This window comes from Schistocerca serialis, chromosome 3, assembly GCF_023864345.2.
Source record: "Schistocerca serialis cubense isolate TAMUIC-IGC-003099 chromosome 3, iqSchSeri2.2, whole genome shotgun sequence".
NCBI classification, from domain to species: Eukaryota; Metazoa; Arthropoda; class Insecta; order Orthoptera; family Acrididae; genus Schistocerca; species Schistocerca serialis.
This window is the reverse complement of record NC_064640.1, coordinates 425,599,651-425,621,530: the sequence shown is the minus strand read 5'-3', so window position 1 is coordinate 425,621,530 and position 21,880 is coordinate 425,599,651. Positions and strand designations below refer to the sequence as shown.

At 42.8% G+C, this 21,880-nt stretch overlaps 1 protein-coding gene across 2 annotated transcripts in view; it reads right to left on the bottom strand.

Moving 5' to 3' along the window:
* The window catches only part of LOC126470305 (IDLSRF-like peptide), a 232,013-nt gene that overhangs the window by 33,014 nt on the left and 177,119 nt on the right, over window positions 1-21,880 (bottom strand). For both annotated transcript variants that reach the window (XM_050098075.1, XM_050098076.1), the window contains exon 3: window positions 9,499-9,651. In XM_050098075.1, the coding sequence (XP_049954032.1) occupies window positions 9,499-9,651 (153 nt within the window). The remainder of the gene's footprint in view (window positions 1-9,498; window positions 9,652-21,880) is intronic.

Genomic DNA, 21,880 nt, shown 5'->3' with positions numbered 1-21,880 from the left:
ATGTAGTGTTTGTTAGAAAAACTACTGTGAGAAAGCACAAGGATACGAAGACCTAGAAGATTTGCCCACTTCATTTACCGCTCACCATATTTATTACCCAGTATCGACACACAGGACGATCAAAAATCTATGCTTGGAGCGGTTAATGACAAGAATTATCATTCAGTACATACCCTCCACGAGTATTTTCGGAAGTTCCGTAAGTGTGGTGCCACGTTGTGCACTCAAAGTGATATGCAAGTCAAGAATGGGCGGGTGGCATCTGCATAGAACGTCCCACAATAATATTCCACATATGATCTATGAAATTCGGGGTAGGTAGGTAATTTAATTCATGCTGAATGCCCATTTGTACTTTCTCTGAATCGCCGCTGGTTCAATGGGAACAAGAGTCGTCGCACACTGGAATTACTACAGATCCTGCTGCAACACCGAAAAGCCACCACTACCTTGGTTCATTGCCATTCTCCTGTGGCAGACACAGCTACAAAAATAGGAGGTGTCTTGTACTGATGATGATAATCACCTAGTAAATGACACTAAGTCCACCACAGTCATTACGTTTCAGTATATTTTTACACGATAACGTGATACTCATTCTCTTCACATCAGTGTGACATCGTTCGCGTGCAGGGGATTTGTTAGTGCTCTTAAGCAGCTTGAAATAGCCTTGACTAAGGCCAAGCAGTTAGAAACTGCTGTGAATGGGTGTATCGTGAGGCCAACCGAGATTTGTGTACCAGACATACCAAAGGTTCCCTCAAGTACTATCCGCTGTTGCGGACACTGTCTCGTCTACAGGATGTACGGGAGCTATTACCTATCGTACACTTGACTGTGAGTGGCGTGAGTGTCAATGGTAGGTCTAAGCTCCCTGCACACGGCAAACAGGAACAACGGAGACGTCAATGTGTACACCCATGCCCCTAAACAACACGTTCGACGAGCTATATCCCACGGAAACTGAAACTAAGCCAAGTGTCATGTAAATGGGACGAAAAGGCATATGCCAGCTTTAATGTGTGGCAAAGAATGGTACCCTTTAGGTGAATTGGAAGCAAGAGATGGAAAGGAACACCATATGTACTGAGTTTGTATTCCTGGTGTCCTCGTTCAATGGAGTGAAGAGACTATTTCAGAAGCAACTAAGACAACAGGGTGTATCCAACTGCATATTATGGCGCCAGTTAGGAAAAGTGATGCCTGTCGTCTGGGCTCCGACCTCATACTTGGGTCGTTCCAGTGACTGGCAGATATGTTTGAGAACCTCAGCCTTTCTCACAGAGCTTCAACAAAGCTCACAATTTGCAGCATTGTTTCCACAAGTGATCGTGGCCTCCTGGATCTGAGTCGCATGGAGAGCTTCAGAAAGATACTACGAATCTTCTGTAACAAGCTAGGCTGTGACTTCCTAGACATACACAATAGGGCTGAGAACTGTACAGTGACTCTAAATGGGTCAGGTATGCACTACACTTCATAGCAGGTAATTGATTGTGTGTGCCGGCCGAATTGGCCGTGCGGTTAAAGGCGCTGCAGTCTGGAACCGCAAGACCGCTACGGTCGCAGGTTCGAATCCTGCCTCGGGCATGGATGTTTGTGATGTCCTTAGGTTAGTTAGGTTTAACTGGTTCTAAGTTCTAGGGGACTAATGACCTCAGAAGTTGAGTCCCATAGTGCTCAGAGCCATTTGAATTGATTGTGTGTCGGGTGCACACAAGTACTTTTTGGATCAGACAACATCTAACACAACAAACTTTTCCAGGACCGTCAGTTGGCAAGACGAATGCCTCTGCAGCCACGTGAATGTGCAAACAAAGAAAGAGGCGTGATGGAATTAATAATCAATTAATCAGACGATGTATTCAGGACCCTTCAATCCATTCGTAATCTCCCTAACAATTTTAACGAAATTTCCGAGAGAAAACAAATTTAATGACAATGATTTCCAACATATTGTGGAACCAAAATCTGGATACACATTTAGGCTGTCGTCATTTGGAACGGAAGTGATAATCTACTCAAAATTGCAGCAACTCTTAAAAACCAACAAAGTTTTAAACGGATGTTCTACTTTCTTGTATGGTCATAGGGATGCAGTGAGGACCACCTTTCCAGCTGTTGGAACTAAGACAGAATAGGAAACCTCTATCGGAAAAAGACGTTATCAGCACCTATGTCAGCGTAGGCAGGCTTTGACCCATGCACTTTTGAAGTTGGAATCTGACAGGAGTGTGACACCAGCTAAGCCTTTTAAGATTTGTCTGTCACCTCGTCCTGCCCATTCAGTTTGAGCTTCAAGACGGACCTGCAGCTGCAACTTCGTCGCAGTCATGGAAGTGTCTTGCAGTCATTTTGAACAGTATACTGTAACGGCGCTCAAGTTCGCACGACGTTCCGTCCATTCGTCAGATTCATGTATCTCGTGCTACGGCCGCAAACCATTGAAGATACAGTTCATCAGAATCGTCACATCTGGCACATTGATCTGCGCCCATGTTTCAGCACACTTCCACCCTCCCTCCCGCTCCCCCCCTCCCCCCCCCCCCCACCTCCCATCCACCCCTAGTAGTTCAGTGCACGTACCTATGGTTTCAATACAAGTGCCCTCTGTAGTTTAGCATTATGTAGTGTCAGTAAAGGCTGCCCTTGGCTAAATATTATGTTTTGCTAAATTATGATTACTGTATATACTAAGGATAATTTTTGGACCTGTATACGACGAAAATAACATTGAATGGAGAATAAGAAAGGCCGGCCGGAGTGGCCGCGCTGTTCTAGGCGCTACAGTCTGGAGCCGAGTGACCGCTACGGTTGCAGGTTCGAATCTTGCCTTGGCCATGGATGTGTGTGATGTCCTTAGGTTAGTTAGGTTTAATTAGTTCTAAGTTCTAGGCGACTGATGACCTCATAAGTTAAGCCGCATAGTGCTCAGAGCCATTTGAACCATTTTGAGAATAAGAAGAAATGAAGAATTAAGAGGACTGTACAAACACCGTAACATCGTCGAAGTTCTCAAGAGGAGAAGGTTGAATTGGGCAGGCCATATAGCAAGAATGACAGAGATTAGACTACCTAGAATGGCATTCAGCAGAACAGTAGATGGAACGAGAGGAAGAGGGAGACCCAGAATCAGATGGTGGGATAACATCCGGGAGGACACAACTAGGATGAACAGCAACAGCAACTGGACAAACAGCGCATGGGACAGGCAGAAGTGGAAGAGGCTCATAGAGCAGACGTATGGTCGATAAGGCCCTTGCCACATGTAAAGTAACAAGTAAAAGTAAGAATATGGTAATATTTTTGCTGTACCTTATTTCTTTGTTATTAGAGTTGTGATATCCTCCCACCTTTCCAACCTTTCCAACAAATGAGGGACCTCCTGCAAGAAGGAACGCTCCCAAACCTTACATGGTTGGAACTGGATAGGTAAACAATTTAAAATTGTCGCAGCAGGTTAAAATTTACTGCACACGAAGATGGGGGAAAACGCCTTTCATTTTCATCGTCTGGGTTTGTAAGAGCTGTGAGAGACAGTGAGGTGAGGTAGCTACAGACTCTCCATCCAGTACAGATAATGGTAGCTGCAGTAAACCGGAAGTATCAATGTAAGATCCATATAAAACGCTAGCGTTTATTTGCCACAGCATTCACAACAATGTGCCAGAGTTTGAAGCACTGCAAAAAAATAATGAACCCCTCATCTGACCACTAAAATCACCCTCTGATGTAACTGAAAACTTACGAGATAATCTGAGTTTTCTGGTACATAACTGCCCCAGTCACACCTTAATTATCATGATGATGAGGCCCCAACCTCGAGGAGCGTAGGGGACGATAAGGGAGACCCGCACCGCCGACTAGGCAAGGTCCTAGAGAAGGTGGTTTGCCATTGCTTTCCTCCGACCGTAATGGGGACTTAATCATCAGATGAGACTTTAACCATTCACCAACAGTCAATTAGGATAATTAGAGTTTTACTCGTAGTGAGTGTGATAAGCCACCCTGTGAAACAATACTAAATGCGAAGCGAAGAAATTCTGGTCTTATTATTACACAGCAGTTTATGTCCAGACTGTCATCTAACTTATTTTATATTGTAATATGCATATCCCAGTAGACTATACTCGATTCTTTAATTCTGTATGAAAACTGTAGACAACATTCACTGCAGCCAATGATTGCACAGCTAATTGCTAGTGCTTCTCCTTCGTTTTGTTATGGTGATGGGGACGTGTTATTTTCTATAGCGTTGGGAGCTTTCTTTAGCTGGCTCCTGACAAGTAAGGTAACAAAGGGGGACGAGAGTGTCATAAAACTGTTTGTCACTGAAAACAGTCCTCGAACAGTTAAATAACAGGAAGTCACGTTGTCGCATCTCCACAATGCACGGATAGGAGGATAGCCCATTTTCCATAAAACTCTGTTGTGCTAAATAATAAAAGGAATCGTTTTTAGCGAAATCAAGATCTGAAACCCAGGTAAAGCACCCATAACTTGAGACTGTGGGACTGGAAGTTGCCCATGGCTGTGCCACAAAAGAATGTTCGTTTAAATCTGAGTAACAGTGGCTGTGATTGGCTCACAATAATTATTATGGTAGAAGATGTATTATCCCATATGTGACTGCGTGCAAGACTTCTGGTTGGTCAGTGTTGGAAACCTCTAATGTAATGGGTCAGTGTTGGAAACCTGTAATGTAATGGGAGAGATTCTCTGCCTGGCACCATTGTTGGTTAACAATGACAGTATCCGTGAGAGTAGGAACTTGTGGAATTTGTTTCTTAAACTGATTATTGGTTGGATCTCGCAAGGTCTGCTGCAGTTGGCTGGCAAGATACAGCTACGTTCTAGGGAACAAAGTGTGAACAGACTTACTGCCAACAGATCGATGAGCACTGCTGTCTCAGGTGCATCGTCGAAAATACACTTCAATTTAGGCAGCTGCAGAGACAGATGTCTCCGACTTAGAGCATAGCACAGAGGCCGGGTTGGGCTCGGAATTTCCAGCCACCGCTGCAACCATCTTCCACTCTCATTCCGTCTAAGAGTGGTAAGCATGTGCTGGCAATGCAGCCACCGAGCTAAGAGGGACGTAAAGCTATTTAATTTACATTTAGGTTTAATTGTGCAGCTTTAACATTCACAGTCTGCTAGTTGCATCCTTCATGCTCTTTCATGAAATTAATGGTGTTTGTTCTTTTACAGGATTATTTCTTCAAACTACTAAATATTTTTTCAGTCACTGGCCTTATCTGCACTATACACTGCAGGAAAAAAAAACAAGTAGTACACACCATTAGAGGCTTCCATTCATTCGAGATGTATTGCTGCAGCAGTGCATATGGAGTACATGAAATGAATACATTTACAGATCAGCGGTACAAGCGGTTCTGAGCTTCCAGGTATCAACACATGCTGAAACACCCATACTAGTATTTGGTGTAGCCTCCATTGGTGGCGATGGAGGCGCTGACTCTGGCATCCAGTTTATAAAACAGATTACGAATATTGTGCTGGGATACGTTATGCCATGCCTGCTCAACCTGTTCACGTAGTTCGGTAAGAGTTGTTGCCTGATGAGCCGCACTAGTCAAATCTGTCACAACCCGTCAGTGTTCAACTAGAGACACGTCTGGAGATTGCACATGGCCAATGACGTCACTGCACTTCTTGCAGGGCACATTCAGCTAGTTCACGGGCAGTGTGTGAGTGAACATTATCCTTTTCGAAAACACATCACCTTTCTGCTGCGCGGACATCAAAAGAACGGGTATAGCAATATTTTGCATGTAGCGAACGCTGGTTATCGTCACCTCCAGAAACACGAAAGGTGAAAGAGAATTGTAGATTATCATACGCTAGACATTAATGCCACGGATGAGGCCAGTGTGTCTTGCACGGATGCACTCTACGAGTCTGCACTCAACACGTCTACATCGCATGCGCAGACGATCATCACTTGCGTCCACACAGAATCTGTTTTCATTGCTGAAGAGCACGGCGTACCATTCCATCTTCCAAGTTATCCTCTGATGGCACAAGTCCAGCCGTGAGCTTCGACGCTGTGACGCGAGTGAAAGACAGGCTAGAGGTGTGCGTACCTGTAGTCACACTGCTAACAACCAGTTGACAGTAGTTCGTGTTGACACGCCTGGGCTCACAAGTACTCTCATCTGTTTTGTGGTAGCCGTACGTTCTGCCACTGCTGCCCTTACAATACAAAGAGCCGGAGCCTGGCGGGCGTCTGTGCAGTCTGGACGTCCTGAACATCGTCTTTGGGTGCGAGAATGTTTACGTGACAACAGCTCAGCATCGTTGTACATCTGACGCAGCACGTCCAACTTGTGTGGCAGTTCTCCGAAAGGGCCATCCCGCACTCGGAAGACCACAGTTTGGCCCCTCGTAGATATGGATGTAGGTGTATAAGAGTTCCGAAAATCTCTCATTTCAGTCAACTGCGATTCATCTACCTCTTGTTGTTCCCAGTCTGTTATGATGAATGTGCATACCTAACTAATACAATTTTACGTATTCCCTTTTCAGTTCGTCCACTTTTCACTCCCCTCAAACACGAACCACATCCGGTTCCACATGAAATACTAGTACGTCATATACATACACTCCGCCAAAATACTTCTAGGAGACCTCACTGATACCATTCTCACATCATGGGAAAAATCCACATTACCAGTATTTCATTGTTACTTTCATTTTTTGGCTAGATTATATTTCATATTAGTTATTATTTGGAAACAACAATGAAAGAGCAGTCTAGTTGCTAACAGTTCACCCAAGAAACTAAACTGAAAAGTACTGACTATAAAAACAAACACAAGTGTCCATTATTAGGTGGATAAATGGTCGTTCCTCTCAGTCGCCTATAAGTGGAGAGCAGTTTCAATAAAGAAAAAAAGTACTATATTGCAGTGCCTGTGTTATTCTGATTACGATGCAAAGTTCCTTTGGATACGCATGTCCAAAGGAACTTTGCATCGTAATCACAATAACATAGGCATTGCAATATCGTATTTGTATGCTGATACCAGGCAAGCGACTTTCAAATGCAACGTCTGACGTGTACGGGAATATGTATAAAGGATGTACGAGTACAGGTCGTAGACGCAAGGTTCACGACATGTGGAAGTTGGTCTGGCCGTGAGTCATACACAGATAGCCAAATGGCAAAGCGACAGTTCGCGATAAGTGGAAAATACGGGTTTGGGTCCCGGTCGGGCACAAATTTTCATTGTCCTCATTCCATTCTACAGATGATCGTAGTCCTTATGCGCAATCGCGAATTCATTTGATGTATTTAAGAATAGCTGTCCACTCTACAAAGTATACATTAAATCTATCGATGTCGGCCTCAAATTTACATAAGTGTCTGAAAATAATAATACTGTATTAACTTCTATAGAATTTCTAGAGTGGTCATTTGTAATAACATGAATTGCTGCAGGGTGACTATGCATTTGCAACAGTTGCTGGAGTTGTTAATTCCTCCAGCTACATTACCATCTCAGCCGTTAAGGGCCTCATACAAAGTAATTTGTATCACAAAAAGTAAAGCAGCTGATACAGTAATTCTAGTGATGTATGTAGTGGCCAATTTGTCCTATCACTTAGATAGATGGGTAAATTCTACTCTTATCTTCTTTTCTTAGTCTATATACACTCCTGGAAATTGAAATAAGAACACCGTGAATTCATTGTCCCAGGAAGGGGAAACTTTATTGACACATTCCTGGAGTCAGATACATCACATGATCACACTGACAGAACCACAGGCACATAGACACAAGCAACAGAGCATGCACAATGTCGGCACTAGTACAGTGTATATCCACCTTTCGCAGCAATGCAGGCTGCTATTCTCCCATGGAGACGATCGTAGAGATGCTGGATGTAGTCCTGTGGAACGGCTTGCCATGCCATTTCCACCTGGCGCTTCAGTTGGACCAGCGTTCGTGCTGTACGTGCAGACCGCGTGAGACGACGCTTCATCCAGTCCCAAACATGCTCAATGGGGGACAGATCCGGAGATCTTGCTGGCCAGGGTAGTTGACTTACACCTTCTAGCGCACCTTGGGTGGCACGGGATACATGCGGACGTGCATTGTCCTGTTGGAACAGCAAGTTCCCTTGCCGAACGATGGGTTCGATGACGGTTTGGATGTACCGTGCACTATTGAGTGTCCCCTCGACGATCACCAGTGGTGTACGGCCAGTGTAGGAGATCGCTCCCCACACCATGATGCCGGGTGTTGGCCCTGTGTGCCTCGGTCGTATGCAGTCCTGATTGTGGCGCTCACCTGCACGGCGCCAAACACGCATACGACCATCATTGGCACCAAGGCAGAAGCGACTCTCATCGCTTAAGACGACACGTCTCCATTCGTCCCTCCATTCACGCCTGTCGCGACACCACTGGAGGCGGGCTGCACGATGTTGGGGCGTGAGCGGAAGACGGTCTAACGGTGTGCGGGACCGTAGCCCAGCTTCATGGAGACGGTTGCGAATGGTCCTCGCCGATACCCCAGGAGCAACAGTGTCCCTAATTTGCTGGGAAGTGGCGGTGCGGTCCCCTACGGCACTGCGTAGGATCCTACGGTCTTGGCGTGCATCCGTGCGTCGCTGCGGTCCGGTCCCAGGTCGACGGGCACGTGCACCTTCCGCCGACCACTGGCGACAACATCGATGTACTGTGGAGACCTCACGCCCCACGTGTTGAGCAATACGGCGGTACGTCCACGCGGCCTCCCGCATGCCCACTATACGCCCTCGCTCAAAGTCCGTCAACTGCACATACGGTTCACGTCCACGCTGTCGCGGCATGCTACCAGTGTTAAAGACTGCGATGGAGCTCCGTATGCTACGGCAAACTGGCTGACACTGACGGCGGCGGTGCACAAATGCTGCGCAGCTAACGCCATTCGACGGCCAACACCGCGGTTCCTGGTGTGTCCGCTGTGCCGTGCGTGTGATCATTGCTTGTACAGCCCTCTCGCAGTGTCCGGAGCAAGTATGGTGGGTCTGACACACCGGTGTCAATGTGTTCTTTTTTCAATTTCCAGTAGTGTACTTCAGGACAACTATCGGATTCGGTGAAGAATCCCATCTGTATTGATGCAGTTTCGAGCTGAAGGCCTAGACATGCAGTAGATGAGTGGAATTTCAGTAAATAAATTAATTTAATTACTGTATTATATACGGTTTTAGAAATTCCAATGTTCCACGTGCAGGAGTCTGGGAAGGAACCTGTAGATTCAATTGATTACTGTGTTGTATATGGCTATACAGGGCGATGTAGCTGCCACTACTGATGTCTTACGCGACCCCTGTAAATGAAGGCGTTCTACGTATAGGAATTGGGGGAAGAGCTCTTTTCCTTAAAAAGGTTCATAGTAAATTTGGGTGAACCTAAAGTATATTTCTGTAGACGACCAGATTATGGTGCAACGACGAGAGAAACAAGGAGGTAAATAAACTTACCTGAAAGAGCAATAGCGACCTTCTCGACTCCTCCGAGTGGTGCCAGGGCGTCTCTGGCTTTGTTTCCAAAGAGTTTCTCAAGGTAGTTTGGTCCGTGGCTCGCTAGAAGTGACTGTAGAAAGGATGCTGTCTCTTCAACTGGTGGTCGCTTTGCTGCAAACAGTGACATGATTTTAACATTTGATTTTAGTACAAGTATACATTATTATTGTTATTTACGTAGTCGCCTTATCTATTAGTACTGCACCTAGCAACCGTCGTGACATATGATGCAATTTCCAAAATTTATGGATCTCTGTCAACACTCGGTTCTTCAAAATATTATCTATGATTTTTCCAAAAGAAAGAATGGAACACAAAATTATTTATATACTTGTTTTCACAAAATTTATACGTATCAGTTTACCGTTTCTATTCACAAATCGTTTTTTAAGAGATTATTGATACTGTATTCACGTTTTCAGAAAGGAATGGAGTTTTTACGCCTGTTCTAATTAATTTCCGTGCATTTGAATTATTATGCTGAGCTCTAATCTAAGGAGTTTATGCTCACACGCTTACCTTTCAACGGTAAAATATTATTACTTGTATTTATACTCCAGGGCGTGATGAAAGCTTCTTATTTTGTCAGAACACACCATTTGGAAGCGATTCAGTTTATTTCTTCCCTATAATACTAATTGAAAGCTAACAGGAACGGAATGTTTCGACAATTTGTACGTAAAGTGTAGACTCGATAGTTTTACACAATGCGGTAAACACAGGTTACCAAGATCAGAAGAGTATCGGCAGATCAGCGTGTGGGTCTTAGGCAGCTTTCCATGTTAGGTCAGGATACATCCGAGATGATTCGCTGTAATACACACGATATGCAAACCAGTAAAATATCGACACACACGCACACACACAACGTCAACAGATGATACGATTCAGAGACAGACAACTTATATTTTAAAGCTAAAAATGACTTTTCATGACAAGGAAGACATTTGGCCACAGAAACCAAGACACATGTGATTGTGAATGCCTCATCAGAAACGGAGCACTAGTACGGGAAGAAGCAAAAAAGTAAAGAAACAGTTCTATAACACTGATACATCTTAATATCTGTAGTTGATGGTCGTAATCGGTAAGAGTCGAAAATTTTGTTGCAGCTGGAAACAGCAATCTGTTTCTGTTGTAATCATTACAAATCCCCAGTTAGGATGGTACGTAACAATATGCTGGTTAGTGTAGATGAACGAGTTATACGACCCTACGTTCACACTCAACTTCCCACTAGTTATCAGTTTACCAACTAGCGCCAATACCATTTCATGGATTACAAATGCTCCAAACCACTACAACTGTGGAATGCATCCGTTGCTGCTATATTATTGTGTTTGGTATCAATCCATAATTAGCAACATGTGTGTATCCATCTGCTTTTAATGTGTTACAGCGTCACAGATGTTACGTGTTATCAAATCTATAATTACGTTAAGTCATCGTTATCTGATCACTGATTCAGTTAGAAACAATAATGAAATATAAAGTTCATACATTTTTAAGGTCGTGAAATGTGAAGAAGGTAAGCTAAGAGAAACACTAGAATCAAAGCGAGTGAATTTTTTGAGGAGTTAATGGAACTATGAGACATAAGCAATGACACATTCCAAGGAGAACTGAAAATATTCGCCGAGAAACTGAAAACTATACAGGTAACACAGCATAAATAAGCTATATGAATGAGAGAATACTTACATAGCAACCATAGCATAGAAGAATCTTCGGGAGACTAAGGAATGGATTGATAGAGGGATTGTACGCGGCAGCTATGCGTAATTTGATAAGGGGAATGATAACAATGAAGTATGTTTCACATTGTTGCTCCAATAGTCTCTTCTGTTGCTGAATAATGAGCCATTCCCTTTCTGAGTAACAACGAATTTTGCTCAATATACGCGACAATTTGATCATATGTCCAAATTTTGCAATAAAATTGACTTTTTTTGTGGTTTAGTGCTAAAACTTCTGCTTTTTTTATTAACAATGTATTTTAGTCTATATTCCATCAAAAACTTGTTAATGTTGGTGTTTTCGTTAGCCACGTCACACCCAACTAGTTCGCGTCGTACAGGACATCGGTGAAATGTGGAAGATTTGGGCGCGAACGGGAGCTGCCTATCTTGCAACTATAAAGTCGTGGAGATGCATACTGACTCTGTGAAAAATGCAATAACAGAGAGGATTCGCGTGACTGAAATTATCTTTGCACCACAGGTTAAATACTGTGGTGAAAGAAATATAGAAACGCCAAAAACACATACCACTGCCATGTCCCATACGGTGCAGCAGAAGCGTTAGCGTTCAATAAAGCTTCCAGTCGTCTCCGAATGAATAAATACAGGACCTGTATGGTTTTCAAGGGAACCTTATACTTTTCTTCCTGCAAAAAAATGGCACATTCGGCTAACGATAATGAAGCTGGATAGCGATCACGCGTCGTTCTCTCCAAAGTAGACCGTAAAGGCTTAGTAACAATGAGATTGGCGAGTGTGGTGGCTAGGGAGGACGCGAAAAATCAGCCTCGCCCTCACAAACAATGAACAGGGCCCTGCTGTCTTGGAACACAGGATCACCACTGGGGAACAAACGTAGTACCATGGACCGGACATGATCAGCTAACACAGTCACATAATTCTTGGCAGTTCTTCGACTTTGCCGAGTAACCATGGTGTACTACGATATGGCTGCCCAAATCAACTCTGAAACCTCGCCATATTCCACTCTTGAGGTGTAAACTCGTATAGAGGCGGGAAAGAGTGTGCAACACGACTTTTTCTTCTGTCGCTCCAGAGTCCAGGTTTTGATGACCGCATCATCAAGTTTACCCCTTACAAGTTTTGGAATTTCATCTCGCCCTACAATTCCCAGTTTTTGGAGCTCCCTTCGCATTGTTTTGTTACTGATATGGTTTGCGAGTGCAGTCCTGCAGTAAATTTTGCAGCTGTTGTCCTTTGCTTTTCGTCACAATGTTCTTCAATGAGCGACCGTCATGCCCACTCAGTACTCACATTCGCCCACGCTGTGTCTTTCCGTTTTCCCTGTATGCGGTATAAATCTACGATACGGTGCCTCTTGAAACACCAAACGCTTCGGCTACCTTAGTGACGGAAGCAACCACCATATGAGCACCATCAATTTCCCCACGTTCCAATTTACTTAGCTCCGACATGATTCACGGCCAGTTACACAGAGCACTGTTGTGGCCGTGACTGACACATCCAGCATAATGAGGACACTGGAGAGCAGCCGTTTGTGTCCAAATACAATAGCGCAACCTACAGGTTTTTCTAGCATCTGCATTTATTTTCAAGCATTCATTTCTCACTGTTTTCCACATTTTTGTCCAACCCTTGCATTTGCATCTTCTTAAGCTATGCTGTGCAAGTCATGTTTTTATTCTTTCGTGAAACTGACCTTTTTTAATTTTATATTACTGTTTGCGTACTGTACATTTTCGAGGGTATTTTCGGCTTTCGTATCGTTTTTTTTTTAATTTCCACTTATTTATACACCGAATAAACTTGTTTCAGTTGAAATTAGTAATAAGATAGGTATTTGCGTTTTCTGTTATTTTTTGTTTTTTTGTTGTTTCTTGTCTTTTGTTGTAATAACCCAAAGTCAGATTTTTGCATATTACCATATAATTATGGTTTCCGACATATTCTGCTTTATTTGAAACTTTTTGCGTGAGAAGGTATGTTACTTCGTGACCATCACTTCACAGCAAGGACTTTCCTTACATTTATCGTTGATTTTTTTACACCACGAATGTTACAAGTCTGGCATGCTCGCTTTTGGGGCACTAAGTGTAACCACTTACTAAACTGAAGTAGATTTTTGAGGCTGATAATTCTAATGATATTGTCGGCGGTCACTGCGGCTGGTGGCTGTTACGCTGCGTCGCTATACTGGTAGTGTAGTATACAGCTGCATTAATGTCACTCCTCACTGCAAAAAAGTCAGTTTTATGCAAGAGTAGATGAACAACGAATGTAGGTACTTAATATATACTGAGGAGGCAAATAAACTGGTACACCTGCCTAATATCGTGTAGGGCCTCCGCGAGCACGCAGATGTGCCGCAGCACGACGTAACGTGGACTCGACTAATTTCTGAAGTAGTGATGGAGGAAATGACGCCATGAATCCTGCAGGGCTGTCCATAAATCCGTTAGAGCACGACGGTGTGAAGATCTCCTCCGCACAGCACGTTGCAAGGCATCTCAGATCTCCTCAATAATGTTCATGTCTGGTGGGGCTGGTGGCCAGTGGAAGTGTTTAAGCTCAGAAGAGTGTTCCTGGAAACACTCTGTAGAAATGCTGGTCGTGTGGGGTGTCACATTGTTCTGCCAAAGTCCGTCGGAATGCACAGTGGACATTAATGGATGCAGGTGATCAGAGAGGATACTTACGTATGTGTTACCTGTCAGAGTCGTATCTAGAGGTCCCATATCACTCCAACAGCACACGCCCCACACCACTACAGATTCTCCACCAGCTTTAACAGCCCCTGCTGACGTGCAGGGTACATGGATTTAGGAGGTTGTCTCCATACCCGTACACGTCCATCTGCTCGATACAATTTGAAACGAGACTCGTCCGGCCAGGCAACATGTTTCCAGTCATCAACAATTGTTTGTCAGTGTTGACGGGCCCGGGAGAGGCGTGAAGCAATGTTTCGTGCACTCATCAAGGGTACACGAGTCGGTACTCGGCTCCGAAAGCCCATAATGATGTTTCGTTAAATGGTCCGCACTCTGACACTTGTTGATGTTCCAGCACTGAAATCTGTAACAATTTGTGAAAGTGTTGCACTTCTGTCACGTTGAACGATTCTCTTCAGTCGTCGTTGGTCCCGTTCTTGCAGGATCTTTTTCCGGCCGCAGCGATGTCGGAGATTTGATGTTTTACCGGATTCCTGATATTCACGATACACTCGTGAAATGGACGTACGGGATAATCCCCGCTTCATCGCTATCTCGGAGATGCATTGTCCCATCGCTCGTGCGCCGACTATAATAGCACATTTAAACTCACCTAAATCTTGATAAACTGCCATTGTAGCAGCAGTAACCAATCTAACAACACTACCAGACACTTGTTGTCTTATATAGGCGTTCCCGACCGCAGCGCTGTTTTCTGTCTTTTTACATATCTCTGTATTTGAATACGGTTGCCTATACCTGTTTCTTTGGCGCTTCAGTGTATTATTACCCATGATATTTTACTCGACTGGTGTTAGTGATATCAGGGTTTCAGTGAGTTTCAAATTATTTACCAACTTTTTCTTCTTCGTTGTTCGTATTTCATCCCCGGATCTGCAGTAGCCCCCATCATGAATAATTTCACTGACGTAGGGCTTCGTCGCACTATACTGTTTCCTTAGATTTAGCTAGCTTATTTAATTTCTTCCATAATTCACTTGTCAGTTTCCCTCAAAATGTCACTATTATAATTCTATGGCCCTGCATCACAAAGGAATATCGAAGATTGTTTAGTGGTATGAATTACTACCTAGCCTGGGATATATAGATTTTGCAAAATAGACTGACTCACTTTCAAGAAAATCTGTTCTAACAGCGCTTGAGAAACCAGGCGTTAATTCGACTAATGTTACTGTTCCGAAGAATATAAACATTACTGTTATTAAAAATAGTATTAGACATTATCAACAAAGTGAGAAATTCACAAATGATGGAGGAGTCATGCAAGAAGATCTCATACTATCAGCAGTGCTAGAGGAAATTTTACACTGGAAACTGAGCAGCGAATACGGGTAAGTGGGTTGTACCTGAACCATCTTTATGTAGTGGATGACACTGCAATGTTTGCGTCAAGAGTGGATAAAATTTAACCACCAATGGACTTACTTAGTTCAGTTAGTTTCAAATATTTCTTGAAAATAGATAAAAGTAAGATTAAAGTAATGTAGCACTTAGTCATCTCGAATAACTAAAAACACAAATTAATAATGAGGCCCAGAGGAAAAGTTGTTATATTAATAGCTGTGGATGCAAATGACTGGGTAAACAAGAGAAGAAAGCGAAAGAAAACAAAGCTTTCGATGAGTCTGAAAAGAAAAGCGTGCAAGGAATGCATATTATGAGTTTTAGCATATCAGAGAAGAGCATCTCAAAATTGAACGTTGCTGAGCGATCAGCAGCAATATGCATGTTGAAATTACCAGGAGGGACAGAAAAAAAAGTAAATTGATAATGGAACAGACGGGGTTATGGGATGTGGTTATAACCGTAATGAGAGTGAAATGGAGATGGTTAAACTGTAGATAGGCGAACGGATGATTGATGGACCAAGGAAGTTCTTCGCTTGATGCCAAGAGATCAGTATCGACAAAGACGACGACCAAATGCAGGTGGTTTAATGACATTAGAAACATCAGGAAGCAACACTGATTCTTAGGGCTGAAAGCTGTAATTCTTTAAAAGGTTCAGAGCACATTATTACACATGACTGGAAGTCAAATGGCTGACAATGATGATGATAATAATGATGTTCATAATGACAAAAACTCATTATTGGTATGTCACTCGGGGTCTACCCCTTCAGTTCAAAGAGTTCTGTGACAGGTTTAGTAAAAAGTAGAGGAAAGTTAAGATGTTCGTTTCAATGCTTCAACTGTTCCACACAGTCTTCCCCTACATCAGCACAGTACACAGAGCTTTCATACAATCATGAGAAACTATCCGAATAGTACGAGGGTTGCCCAGAAAGTAGTGTCCTCGTTTTTTTTTTTTTTCGAGGATTCTTTATTGAACATAATGAGAATTACACACATGAAAGAATGGTGTCTTATCTATACACCCTATTTTCCACGTAATCTCCATCTCGTTCTATTGTCTTCCTCCAGCGTGAAACAATGGCGTGTATCCCCTGTCGGTACCAATCCCTGTCCTGGTGTCGGAGCCAGTGCTTCTCTGTGTGAGTCACCTCCTCATAGTCCTCAAAATGTCTTCCACGAATGACATCCTTTAATGGCCGAAACAAGTGGAAGTCCCAAGAGGCTAGGTCAGGTGTGGTAGGTCTCAGGTGTGACAGCCGTGGATGGTCTCCCCCGAACGCTGCAAATCGTGTTCTGCCGAACCGCCTTCTGATGACCTCACCCTCCGTGCCCAGCGAATAGCTGTACTTCTGTGGACAGCAGATGCTCTATAGACTTTGCACAAGCGTTTGTGAATATTCCTCACAGTTTCTTTATCTGCAGCGATAAATTCAATGACGGCACCTTGCTTGTAGCGTAGCTCACCTAAAGACGTCATTTTGAAACTGTCCTGCAGCTACGTTATCTGTCGGAAGTGACGGAAACTTGGCGCGCCCACCCAGGAGACTTCAGCGTAACGTAACGTTTCGCATTCGTAGCATTGATTTCGGCTGAGAACGAAAATGCCGTGCGTTACTTTCGGGGCAACCGTAGTACTTCTTTGGAATGTTGTTCAACATGTGCGTCATTGTCGCACCTTCCTCGGTCTTGGTCAACCATCAGAGAGCCATTCCGCACTGCGTCGTTTACTGGTAGGTTAGTGCTGGTAACAAGTCAATTCTCCAGTGATGATTTTTTTCCATTTTTTAGTTTCAATCACGTTGCTGCAGACGCCGACGCCTCGTTGCTTTTGTTGGGATCTCGAGGTGTACAGGTTAGATTTTGCAAGCAATTTTCTCTTCCTGCAAACGTTGTGGAGAATATCTTGCACCCTTGATTTATAGACGTTCCGTTCCTCTTTCCGTTGCTATTTGTGACACAACAAAGTTGACACACCACGGGTGCACGTCCATCCGCTGCTCTAAAACTGACTGATCAATTGCACGTCTGCCACCGCAGTTACTGCGCTGGCGTCGCTTGTACGTCAGAAATTAAAAGCGCCGCGGAACCTTTTGGACGGACGGCGTGTATAAAACTTTTCTCTTTTTCAGATTCAGACATGATTTCATGAAGTGCTTCTACTGCGCTTAATCATCTTTTCAAGCCCTAAAATGTAACCTAAGATATTTAGTTTTCTACTCGCACTCTTTGTAGCATAATTGTGAAAATTTCTTTTTTATTCCTGGTACTGAGAACAATTTTCTCTTCATTCGTATTAAATGCTTTGTATTTCATACAATATGGATAATTTTTTTTTATTATTGCAAATAATATTTCCACATCTCAGTGATTTCCCCATTTTTCGCAAAACTATGACAGTGATACAGGAGTCCCAGCACACAGTCAAAAGCTTTCCTTAACTGTTTTAGCAGTTTTAAAAATACATCTCCGTGATTTAGTTTCACTGAATATCGTTCTCTATACAGGTGCTGTATTGTGCACAAGACTGTTTATGGATTTTCCTGAACAGTTCTTTTCGCATGATTATTAGGTTGGTGCAATAAGTTCGTAGCGTTTTTTAGTTGTATGTTGGCATTCCGATTGCTCTGGGTTTAGCTATCGATTATCATTTTTTTATTTCTAGTTCACTGTTGCTATTTGAATTAATGTATTGTCATTTTGTCATTTGGAGATAGTGAGTGGAGCTGTTGACACTAGAAAATGGAGCGCCAAGTGGAGAAATCGGAACATTTCCAACATATTCTGACGTTTGAGTTACAGAGACGGGCAACAACAACGGAGGCAGCAAGAAACATTTGCGCCGTGTATAGGGATAACGCCATTGGACAGAACCAGGCAAGAAAATGGTTTTCTCGTCCTAAGGAGGATCTTTTTGGCATTCGTGACACACCCTACTCTCAGGGAGACCTTCGGCGTTTGATGAATATCGTTCAAACGCATTAATCCACAATGACACATGTCAGTGTACCTGAAAACTGGCAAATGCGATGAACTGTGATCATTCCACATAGTGCACAATTTTGCATGGAATGTGTAAGGTAAAAAAATCGGGTGTGTGAGTACCGCATGCTCTAAAACAAAATCGCAAATACCAGCAAGTTGGCATTTGTGCATCTCTGCTTGCTCGTCATCAATTGGCTCGTGAACAACACACGCCATTCCTATCCTATATCGTTACTGATGACGAGAAATGGTGTCTTTATGCTAACATACGGGGAAAAAAAGGAATGATTGAGACCAAACAAAGCAGAGACTCCACGTACAAAGACCAGAGCGGATCCACAAAAGATAATGTTATGCATCTCGCGGGACAGCGACGGAGTGGTGTACTACAAATTGCTTCCCGAAGGTGTAGTCATCACTGCTAACATTTATTGTTAACAATAATTGAGAAGTCTTGCAGACGCAATCCATGAATAAGACCAGGAAGACGGCGTGAAGTGATACTACTCCACGATAATGCTCGCACGCATTCTGCTAGACTGACAAAAAAACACCATACAGGGGTTGCGTTCCGAAGTCATTCCGTACCCACCATATTTACCCGATCGTGCGCCCTCAGATTTTCACCTTCTCCGTTCTCTATCGAACAACCTTCAAGGAACTTCCTTTTGGGATGAAAATGCGATCAGGACATGGCTCGACGATTTCTTCGTCTCAAAACTACGTGATTTCTACAGTCTCCGAATCTAAAAGTTACCCCATCGGTTTCCGAAGATCCGCTTGGCTATCCAGGCGGGTCGGGGAATGACATGGCACCCCCATTAGTATACTGTGTAGGAAACGAGCATGGTAGATTTTTCACTATCGTAATACTAGCGCAGATGGTGTCTCTTTTACTAAGACAGTAGTTGCCTCTGAACTATGGGCGTCGTTTTAGCGTTAGATGAGGATAATCTCAGTACTTTCTCCAAATCATATAGGACGTATCCAATTATGAATGGCAACAAATGAAGCGAAAAAAAATTTTATTGTGATTAACGACGTGGGTGAAACGTAGTCGGATTATCGTCCTTGTTATTCGTTCCGCAATAGACAAAGAAAAGCCCTTTGATCTGTTTTAATTGCAGAGTTTGGCGGCGAAAATTGAGAACTCGCCGAACTTTTCCCTCGCCATTAATGCCGTGAAATTTGTTCTTAAGACAAGGAAATGAGGTTGCCAGAAACACAATCAGAAAAAGCTTTATCAACTTAAATCAAGAGTTAACAGCGCATTATAAGTATTCTAAAGACATAAGGCCCTCGCGCCACTGATTGGTTTTCTTCTAAATTCTCGCATAAAATAATAGCAACCAACAATTTTCAAATCTGCTTATAGAAATACGTATAACTTAGAATGTTTCAGGACTCCATGAGAGTACCGCTTAGTTAGTGTTTACTTGTAATGAATGATGAACACTATCTGACCATACTGAGATGAACACGTATCGTTGATAGAGATACGATTTACGAACTTTCGCCTGCTTGGCAAGGAAAGAACTGCATTCAGCTTGTGCTTTCATTTGCTAACGAGGCTTTCAATTAACTGACATCACATCTCTAATTCATATTACTTACAGAATGGTACCAAAGCCATTTTGCGAATTGCATTGGCGTCCTCTCGAGCAGGTCGCACGTTCTAATTAGTCTCCTTTATACTTAGGAAGGTACTACTTAGGTCCAGCCAAGACGTTCATGATTATGACTCCTCGGAAATCATTAATTTCGTGTCTCTTTTGGTTAGGATGTTTTCGCATACAAACTTAGTTCCAACAGTTTTCAGTAAAAAATGGCTACTCTGTCTTGTCTTTCTGCTGACATTAGGGGTTTACAAGTGTGTGGAGTGCTGTAAATTGAATATCACTGTGCAAGTGTGTGCTTAAATGGTCCGTATAGTGTAAAAGTTGTACTTCAGGTACAGCAGGCATCAGCGGTATTCGCCACGCACGCTGCTTCATTAATGCGTCTTTGGTCACCCGCTACACATTGCCAAATAGTGCCTGCGTAAATACTGCGAACGCTGGATTGCCTGGCGATTGGCTTAGTAGATGAGTGCCTACGGATGGTACTTTTTCTTTTCTGACAGATTTTATTAACAATTCTGTATTCAAATGTATGGATATGTTAGCCGAACTGGAAACAGTGAAATATAACAGAAGTATTTTGCGGAAATAATAAAAATAGCTACTACTGTATTGTGGAAAAAGAGAAGTAAGCAAGGAAAACACAACATATGGACGTCTACACACTTGAGTTTTGAAGATTTACGATACTGTTTTGAGTAGAAGAGGGAAGAATCCAACAGCTTCTTTTTTCTTAGCATGAAGTACGTCAAGATGACTAATATTTACTTCAAATTAGATGCTACACTGTACATAAGTTTCACTGATGATCTATTCAGTTAAACTGTAGATTTGTCATATTTCCCATGTAGCTGTCAGGTAAAATTATTATGATACAATCATTCTCTGAAAATTGTTTCGAGCAGTTAGTTCATGAGACCACTCGACTAGTAAATAGTTGTGAAAAGACACTTGACCTCTTAGCAAAAAATAGTCCTGAGATAATAAAGGATCAAAACAGATACAGGAAATAGTGAACACAAGATTGTCGTAGCGAGACTGAATACCGTAACTCCCAAACTACCAAAATAAAAAATAAAAACAAATGTATGTCTATTCAAAAAAGCAGATAAAATTTCGCTTGACGCCTTCGTGAGTGGCAATATCTACTCTTTCCAAATTAACAACTGAAGTATAGACCAGATGTGGCTAGAATTCAAAGAAATACTATCGGCAGCAATTGAGAGATTTTCAACAAATGAATTAACAGAAGACGGAGGTGATCCCTCATGGTACGCAAAACAGGTATAGAACAATGTTGTGGAAACAACAAAAAAAGCATGCCAAATTTAACGAAAGCAGAATCTCAAGGAATCGCGATCTTTTACAGAAGCTCGAAATTTAGTGCGGACTTCAATGCGAGAAGTTAATACAACGAAACTTTGTCTCTAAACCTGGCAGAAAATCCAAAGAAATGAAGTATGCCAGCGGCAGGACCCAACCAATATTTTCTCTGGCGTCAGAAATGGAAATACTATTGACGACAGTACTGCTAAAGCAGAGTTACGAAACACAGCCTTCCGAAATACCTTCAACGAAGAAGACGAAGTGAATATTCCAGAATGCGATTCAACAACTGACAACATGAGTAGCTTAGAAGTAGATATTCTCGGAGTAGTGAAGCAATTTAAATGACTTAAAAAGCAAGTCTTTCGGTACAGATTGTATACCAGTTAGTTTCCTTTGAGAGTATGCTAGTGAAATAGCTCCATACTTAACACTCGTATACAACCGCTCGCTCGACGAAAGGTCCGTACCCAAAATCTGGAAAGTTGCTGAGGTCACACCAGTTTACAAGAAAGGCTATAGGAATAATCCACTAAATTACAGGCCCATATCATCAACGTCGATATGCAGCAGGTTTTTGGGACATATATTGTATTCGAACATCATAA